At 35.5% G+C, this 9,665-nt stretch overlaps 1 protein-coding gene across 1 annotated transcript; it reads right to left on the reverse strand.

Moving 5' to 3' along the window:
* Nucleotides 1-474: 474 nt before the first annotated feature.
* Nucleotides 475-5,404, reverse strand: LOC127957833 (cathepsin Z-like). Its single transcript, XM_052556538.1, has 6 exons — nucleotides 5,238-5,404; nucleotides 3,018-3,181; nucleotides 1,399-1,578; nucleotides 1,144-1,294; nucleotides 884-1,049; nucleotides 475-802 (listed from the first exon to the last, which is right to left on the reverse strand). The coding sequence occupies exons 1-6, from the start codon at nucleotides 5,354-5,356 to the stop codon at nucleotides 677-679; spliced, it is 906 nt and encodes a 301-aa protein (XP_052412498.1). The 5' UTR covers nucleotides 5,357-5,404; the 3' UTR covers nucleotides 475-676.
* Nucleotides 5,405-9,665: the final 4,261 nt, after the last annotated feature.

The following is a 9,665-nucleotide window of genomic DNA, read 5'->3' on the forward strand; positions in this document are numbered from 1 at the left end:
ATTTTAGAAAGTGTTTAAAGGGGTGATTAAATGTATTATGTTTATGTAGACGTGGGTAACTACATAAATTCAGGATTAATGAGGTTTTCTGTAGTGCAGTTTTTGGGTTCAAGTTCTTTAGAACCTGTAGTAGCTTCCTTCCAAATTTGTAACCATTATTTTATTGTAAAAATATGTTGGCATATTGATTACCATGTTTTGTAACCATACACGCACCATAGTTAAGTATTGTTATTGTTTTTGTAACAAAAACATGGTTAATTTCCGTAGGGGCTAAGGGAATGTTTACTATATTGATGGCGTTCAGAGACTGGTAACAGCTTTACACACACACACACACACACACACACACACACAAAATCAAGCTTTACAACTGTATATGTTTCTTCAAAATATTTTCAATTTAAATTAACTAAAAAATTTGTTAAATGCATAGACGTGGTCCTCGGCTGCTAGAACTAAATACAAAGACAGTTTAAATGTTGGTAATTAACTTTAATGTATCATTCCACTCAGTTTAAACTAAAAGCAAAATCCCAAAATACCCATGATAAAATGACACAAAGTAGAACTTTTATTGAAGAGTGTGATTGAAAAACAATCCATGGCTGCACGTGTTGACATGGTTTGACAATCTAATCTAATGTGTTTTCTCTGTGAAGAATGTCACAGCCATCTACAGGTAGATTGGGGGTAGGATGGGGTCTCCATACATGCAGTCAAGTTCGATGCCGAGGTTGTACTCGTCCCCACTACCCTCCTTGTATGCACTGGTTACTATTCTGAGCCAGCCTTTTTCTCCCTAAATAACAAAAGAGCAGAACATGTATTCAACACCTTCATTTGTTCAGAGGGCTACTGTAACTTTTCAGATTCTGCTTACCCAAGGCTCTCCCCAAGAATTACGGACAACCCAGTACTCTACTCCATTCTCATCAACACCCCAACCGGCTACAGATACAATGTGGTTTATTTCGATAGTCTGTACGTACTCAGAGTACAAACCACCTGTATACGCATCCAGCTTGGCTGTTGCCATGATCCCACAACTAAAGTCAAAGTATCAAAAATCACCAAACATAAGACAAATATTAAAAGTAAGACAAATCCCTAACCATTTGCATACCAGAACATGCTGAATACCTGATGGGTCCTCCAGAATAGATCTCAGCTTTTATATGGTCCAGTCCTGTAACTGAGTTGTAGTCTCCGACTTTCCAGAGAGTGAAGTTCTTTACTTCGTTACACTTGCCAAAGGTTGTGCAGGTTCCACACTGATTGAAGTAGCTACAGTCTGAAAAAAACAAAACAAAAAAAAAAAACACAAGATACACACTAATGCAATACAAATGTCCATGCAAGAAAGCCACCAGATGCTCTACCAAACAAAATTCGTACCCTGATCTATGGCTTGATAGTTGTTGCATGTTTCATCAGGAATGCCTTTTATGTGTGCATATTTCCAAACACCAGAATGATCTCCACCATGGCAGGTACCTGCGTCGCTACAGTCAATCACGTTCTGGACAGAGAGATAGGCAGACGGCCATGCTGCTTTCCGCTTGATGTTGATACGATCTAAGAAGAAAAAGAGGAACTTCAGCATTTAACTTTTCAAGTAAAGATTACTTCAGCATTCATTTATTTTTTCTTTTATAAAAAAGTTTTAGTAAAAAAGACGTGCTTCACGGTCAAGCCGTCAAATAAAAAGATATATATGAGCGGATTTATTTATTTTAATTTATGTGATTTTTGACATCAAAAAGAGTCAAAAATTAAGTGTTAGTCAAAAGAGGTGCTTCAACTTCAGAAAATATTGATTATCAAGGTCCTGTGGTCAAATGAAAAATTAAGTGTAATAAAAGTGTTTGTATATATAATCTATCAACAAGGTCCAAAGGAATTAGATGCATTTAAAACTACATATCATTTATGGTACTATATATATTTATTAGGTGTGTAAGAATTCACTTGTTTTCTTGATGCATCGATTACAAACCCGACAATGCATATGCATCGATCTTGAAACATGATTTTTGAATCGTTCTTCGCCAATCTCGGACAGTAATCGATTTAAAATGCTAAGAATAGAATGAATCATGATTTCTATAGCTATTCAGTGCTGTCAAAATATATGCACATTAAATTAGTACACACACAAATTAATGGAGACCTTGAACAGTGTTCATGCCTCGCATCTATCCTTCGCGCGCTCCACTATTACCGCCTGAGACTGTCACAGGGTTGTGCTCACGCTCCGTTCGTCTCTGACGCAGCTGATGTGTGATCTATCCTTTAGGACTCGTGGTCAGTAATACTAAAGTGAAGTAGCTTTATTTTACTGTAGTTTGTCAATGGCTCTCTGCATCTTACCGACGGCGTTACCTGAGCAGTCGAAAGCTGCATATTTATTGAATGGATGGATGATGAGTGATGGCTATGCCCGTGGTGTGACAAAATGTAAGCTTATACATAATACTTTTAAAGTTCTTTTTTGAAATCTTGGCTTACATACATTTTTACGCCATGTCATGCCATAGCATCATTTAACTAGCATCTAACAATGGACAAAAGTTTTTTTTTTTTTTTTTACCTTTATACCATAAAGGCTGGTGTAATTTGCCCAGCATTTAAAGAATTTAGGGGAAGCATTGAAATAATCATGTGAATGCACTTAATGAATGCAGAATCGAATCGTTATAATCGAATCGAATCATTCTAAATTTGCAAAAATCATTCTTGAATCGAAAACCTATGAATCGTGAATCAAATCAAATCGCTGCCTACCCAAAGATTCACAGCCCTAATATATATATATATATATATATATATATATATATATATATATATATATATATATATATATATATATATATATATATGTGTAAATCCCATTTTACTTATAGAACACAAAAATAGATATTTGTCAAAAATGTCTGAAAATTGTGATTCACACACAAAAAAAATTGTTTGTGACAACTTCCGCGTGTGACAAACCCCATAATATTTTCCCTCACCTGCCAAAGCACTAGTACTTCCATGCGCCCAGCAGGAGCCACAGTATTTTGGTATGTGTTGGTTGCGTGTGGTGCTGACGTAGTTGACACCGTTGATGTTTCTCCAGTCCCACACTTTGGGAAGGTCTTTTAAATTCATAGATTCATAAGGACGTGACCCAGTCCTGAAGAAAATAAGAAAAAGTTTTTTAAGCATCTGCATATTCTGTTTGGCCGCAAATCCAGTTCTCTCTTCAAGGACCACGAAAAAGGCATTCACAGCAAGCAGCAATAGGCCATGAAGGAAACTTCATAAAAATAACCCATGCAAGGCTATCTGTTCTTCAGTTAACAACCAAAAAAATGGGAAATTAACTTTGAGGGTGTGACATATATAAGAGTAAATGAAGCAGGTGTCAAATGGTCTCATGATTGCTACCTTTTCACAACTCTGCTATGTTTTTCTCTTAATAATTTAGTGTACCAAATTGCCATAATGTGAGTCACCTGCAATACACTGGGCGACATTGGAACCAAAAAAATGTACCGTATTTTTCTGACTATAAGTCGCACCTGAGTATAAGTCGCATCAGTCCAAAAATACGTCATGATGAGGAAAAAAACATATATAAGTCGCACTGGACTATAAGTTGGATTTATTTAAGACCAAGAACCAAGAGAAAACCTTACCGTCTATAGCCGTGAGAGGGCGCTCTATTCTGCTCAGTGGTAGACTACAGGAGCACAGAGCAGCATAGAGCGCCCTCTCGCGGCTGTAGACGGTAATGTTTTCTCTTGGTTCATTTCTCTTGGTTCATGTCAAATTAATTTTGAAAAATAAGTCGCACCTGACTATAAGTCACAGCAACAGCCAAACTATGAAAAAAAGTGTGACTTATAGTCTGGAAAATACGGTAAATGACATGGCCAAATAATGGGAAAAAAATTATTCATGCATTACACTGGAAATCTATATATATATATATATATATATATATATATATATATATATATATATATATATATCCCATTAAATTAAATTAAATTTAAATTAAATTTATGCATTTAGCAGACGCTTTTATCCAAAGCGACTTACAGTGCATTCAGGCTATCAATTTTTACATATCATGTGTTCCCGGGGAATCGAACCCCCAACCTTGCGCTTGCTTGCTAGCGCAGTGCTCTACCAGTTGAGCTACAGGAACACACTAAGCTAAGCTTTGCTAAAATCTAACAGATGCCAGAACACAATGTTACATGAACTAGCTATAAATAAATGATGAATAACAGAAAATGTATTAGCAAAAAGAAAAGTACAGGAAATAACTTCAAAATGTTATTTGCATTTTCTCAGCATGATATTAACATTTATTTTTGCTTATAAACTTAAAAACCCAGACTAGAAGATACCCATTACTTATTTAATTTGATCTTTTTAGGGCAGTTATTAAGAAAGTAAGTTAACCTATTAAAACCTACTAGTAAAAACCAGACGTGGCTTCCTAGACAGTATTTTTTAGCCTCAGAAGTGTGTGTCACTCCCCTGCATACCTGTCAACCCTCCCGTTTTCCCAATGATTCTCCCGTATTTTACCATTCTATCCCACTATCGTCCAGTTGAAATATTTTCCTGTATTTCTCCTGTATTTTTAATCTTTCTATAAAAAATCCCAGTGTGCATAACATTATTCAATTATCATACTTGAAGCCGTAGGGCGCACCCTTGCAGAAAGTCCAAAATGGACTAACAGATTAGGACGTGCTAGGAAATCACTATATTGATAAAGGCATCCAGCAATCGCTATAACAGAGCTTAATTAAAAAATGTGAAGAGAATACGTGCACGATTGCAACCAGTCATCTCCAGGTAATAAATAAAGTATCTGGATGATGCAGGGCTAACATAGCATTTATTACAGATGCCTATAAAATATATTGTCTGCTTTATCCTGTGATAAAAATTTAAATAAAATGTTTATTATATGTATAAACAGATCATAACATTGGCATTGGAGAAATATAGGAAAAATAGTACAGAATACAAATTCTTTTCATCAGTGTATTTAATTTCTTAGCAAATTCAAAGTAAGAGATAAAAAAAAAAAGAATTTTGGTACCCAGGTATGAACAAAAATCTGATACCCAAAACTGCTACCTGGGTAGACGGCTCACTAGATTTGAGACCCAGCCCTAGCGTTGCATTTCAACCACTACTCAGGAAAAAATTATAGTTCAACATACTTGACTCCTTGTAGGTCTCTTCTCGGCTGGGGTTTGTAGCAGGGCTCATTCTCATTAAAAAACCGTCCGGCGAAAACATCTGACACAGTAAACAGATAAAAGAACAGCAGATGAAACATGTTGAATCTCAGGCACTCATATGATCATCACACAAGTCTGCACTGCAGTTTTATTCTTGTGTCTGCATGGAGGCGTGGAGAAAAAATCGAAACTAACTCTCTTATAGGACATCCTCTAAGAAAAACACTGTTATGTTTGACAGACATTTTCTGTCCTCAAAATACCTTATAATTGATAGTACATTATAGGTGAGACTGGGGCTAGTTTGGGCTAATCTTTTATAATATAATATAATGTAATATAACAATTAATTTACTAAACAAAATTGCATTTTTATTCTTGTCAAATAAGATAATGCACGACAAAACTGTATTGATATTTGATTTACTGTATTGACTGTTTGATATTAAAACACGTATTGACTGTTTGATATTAAAACATGGTCCACAGATAAAAAAAGAACCCAAAACATTTGGTTTGAATGATATTTCATACAAATAATTTTAGAGTATTATATTATAATAACTGATTCAGAGATATTGCATTTGATTAGATGTCACTGGTTAAAACAATATTAAGTATGAAAAGTCTAATGCCCGGACACAATTTTGTTTTGTTTGAAGTGAGACTCATTTAATGATACTTGACTATTCTGAGTGTCTTAATGCAATAAGACTGAATTTTATGAAAGCTTAGATCTCTGTTCATTGGTGTATGTGCCAGATAATGGCAACTTGATGATTGATATGCACAAAACAAAATAATTCAACATTATTTGAAATTTGAGTTCATCATCACGTTTAGAGGCGTGAAAATGTCGCCACACTAAGCAGTGGTGGAAAGAGTACTGAAAATGTTTACTTAAGTACAAGTACTGTTACATTGATGAAAAAATACTCAATTACAAGTCAAACTACTGCTGTCAAAACGTTACTTAAGTAAAAGTAAAAAGTACTCTTCTCAAAAAATAGTACAAGATACTAGTTACTTTTTAGCTGGCGATATTGAATTACCCAAAAATATTCATATCAAATATAAATGTGGATGGATAATAGCAACTTTGAACAAAACCCACTTTTATCTTGACAAAGTATGTGAATTAGTGGTCATGATACAGGGATTTCTAACTTTGGTTGGATAGGGGTGGTTAAAGGGTTCCTTTTATGCTCTTTTACAATGTCTTGAATTTGTTTTGGGGGTGTACTAGAACATGCTTGGTGGTTCGAAAAACATTACAATACCTTTCTCTTCACAAATGTCTCGATTAGTTCTGGGTTTGATGAAGACCTGCCTTCTGAAAAACAAAATGTGTTGTGATTGGTTAGCTGTCCCAGTGTGTTGTGATTGGTGAACAGCTCAGACGGTGTTTCAGTACTGCCCACCCCTTGCCAAAGCAGTAAGTTCCCTCTGATAAGGATGGCATCAATATTGCCATAACAATTTGATATTGTTTTGGAAAACAATGCTGTAGTCCAAACAAGCTGTTTATTGTAGTTATTGAAAAGGGATAAAAAAAGAAGAAATATCTCCCTTTGGAGTGGACTCTGAGATTTGTAACTTTGTAGATCTTTGTTATGCCCAAACATACACACTACACACTGACTAAAATTCCAAAAGTAAAAAAGCATAAAAGGACCCCATTAAGAATATATGCTTGTTACATCTGACACCATCCTTCACCACTTCTGGGACCTTAACGCTCTGCCAGACGCCCCCCAACAAACTGATTCAGCTAAAATATTAGCGTCTGAGACACTTGTGAGCACAGAGACTGTAGGACTCCCAATCGAAGAGTTGTGAGTTCTAGTCTCGGGCCGGACGGAATTGTAGGTGGGGGTAGTGCACGAACAGCTCTCTCTCCACCTTCAATACCACGACTTAGGTGCCCTTGAGCAAGGCATCGAACCCCCAACTGCTCCCCGGGCGCCGCAGCATAAATGGCTGCCCACTGCTCCGGGTGTGTGCTCACAGTGTGTGTGTGTTCACTGCTCTGTGTGTGTGTGCATTTCGGATGGGTTAAATGCAGAGCACAAATTCTGAGTATGGGTCACCATACTTGGCTGAATGTCACTTCACTTTCACTTTCACTAGTGTGCATAGCAAATTACGCTTAGCTTAAATATGTAATATTAATGAAATCGTGTTAATAAATGTCTGCCTGAGATAGTATTCTCAAGTGAAATAGGTAGAGACTTGGAGCCGGAAACAGCAGTCCTAACATCATGACTTAACAAAGAGGATTCTCCCAATCCATCGAACTGACTTCAGAGCAAGAATGCCATTCCATAGCCGGAAGCGATGGCAGACAATTATTTTCCCAGTGTATTGAATTTGCTACAAGACTAGTACTGTGCACTAAAAAAAGCAAGTAGGGTTGTTTTTGATTTCATAATGTACAATAATTTTCCACACCATTGGCAAAACTACCACATACCTGTAGATATATATATATATATATTTTTTTTTTGTCCATCCATTTTTTTAAGGCACTCATTATTTCAAAATATTTTATTTTGTTTGATCCAAATCTTCTTAAAAGACACATTCACTTTATATGATGAATAGATTTTTCATAGGCTTTTATTTACATATATAAATATTATGCCCCCAATTACCAAGCTTGATTTCAAATTTGATTTCAAACGGAATTGAATTCACACACACACACACACACACACACACACAAAAGACAAGTACACAGTCAGTAATAAAATTATAAAACAAATGACCTCAATTCAGTTTGAGGTATTCAAAATATGACCACACTGAATTTGTACAAGCAAAGATTTAAGAGATATCCAAGACATCCAAAACGCCCCTTCTACCGCCGCACGTACTGCCACCGCGGCATCTGTAATGTGCATTTGCAGCTTTTGACCGCTGAGTGACGCTTTAACCACAAGTTATCAAACAAGTGCATCAAAGCACATTTTCGCAAATAGACGTCAGTTTTGCCTCGCTGATGTGTTACATTTGTAACGGAAAAGTAACGGAAAAATGAAAGGAAAACACTATAGTTAAAATATTTAATATATTTAATGTGTGATATTCACAGATGAAAGTCTGGTACTTATGAAGTTATGTGCATTTCTTAGAACAAATTCAAGCAGGATAAATGTCAAGCCTGTGCCTGAGCTCTCTAAGCTATATGGTATTAAACCATATTTTAGATTTGACACATTAAGAAGGTGTGCAGTTTTATTTATATTATATGAATTATGTGTTATATTATTCAAAGGAAATTGTGGTTTACTTTGCATGGGAGCATTACAAGTGGTAGCCTATTTTAGGGGGGTAGGCTACATGGATTAATATGCAATGTCAATATTTTCATATATTATGCCTATATTTTCATTTATATTTTAAAATTCCTTTAATAAAACAGCATACATTTTTGTTATTCGTTACCTGTCCTTTATTTTGACAGATAACTTCTTGGGAAAAAGACATTTGTCTGTAAACTGATTAAGAAATTGTTTCATTTTAAGTAAAACATGAAGCACTGTATAATTTCATTCACATTATTTATGCCTAATTAGCCTAAAACAAGAAATGAATAAATTAAACCTGCACGATTTAGCTAAATCTTTAAAACTCTAAAGAATGGACGATTAATAAACCATCCTCAGGATTAAACTCAAGTTCTCTCATTATAATCAACAAAATGCACACGATATAAAAAATAACTTTATTAATTGACAACTTAAGTGATTTTAAAGGGAACCTTCTTTACTTGCTTTTATTGCTGGGCGATAGCATATGGCCTAAATAAAAAACGATTTATGATTTAAATCGTTTTTAAAAATCAATATTCAAATGACTAAGAAATTTTTCAAAACAAGTTTTAATAGTTATAAATTTATAACTTAGACAAGATGATAAAAAACGGTAATGTTATTACCTTAATGCTGGAAAGACCTTTATTTTATTATTACTTTTTATTTTGTTAATACTAGCCCATCATTTATCTAACCATCCACTCAGCGTTAAGACCTGTTCAGGTTAAATCTGGCAGCTCAGCAGTGAGTCAGTGTCATAGACGGAGGACAGAGCAAGTGTAAATATATTTTCTAGTCTATATTTCCATCTCGTTATGCCGCTGGTTTAGGTTTTTTTTTCTTATATCACTTATTTGTAAATAGAGCAGTCACTAGCCGCATTTCCACTGTTGGGCCAGTGCGAGCCATTGCTTAAAACGGGCCGGGCAGGGCTAATAGCCTCGGGCCAGTAGCACCGAGGCCATAATAGCACAGGGTTTCCACAGTGGAGCCTGAAGCTCCGCTTCGTTTCACTAAAACACGCCCTTTACACGCCTCTTAGGAAACAACGTCCACAACCTCATCATTTCATCAACAAAGAGAAGTTATC

The sequence above is a fragment of the Carassius gibelio genome, chromosome B5 (genome assembly GCF_023724105.1).
Source record: "Carassius gibelio isolate Cgi1373 ecotype wild population from Czech Republic chromosome B5, carGib1.2-hapl.c, whole genome shotgun sequence".
Classification (NCBI taxonomy): domain Eukaryota; kingdom Metazoa; phylum Chordata; class Actinopteri; order Cypriniformes; family Cyprinidae; genus Carassius; species Carassius gibelio.

Coding starts and splice junctions, on each gene's coding strand:
- LOC127957833 (XM_052556538.1), bottom strand. CDS start 5,356: ATGTTTCATCTGCTGTTCTTTTATCTGTTTACTGTGTCAGATGTTTTC. Junction 1,579..3,017: donor AAGTACTAGTGCTTTGGCAG/GTGAGGGAAAAT, acceptor TTTTCTTCTTAG/ATCGTATCAACATCAAGCGG. Junction 1,295..1,398: donor CTATCAAGCCATAGATCAGG/GTACGAATTTTG, acceptor TGTTTTTTTCAG/ACTGTAGCTACTTCAATCAG.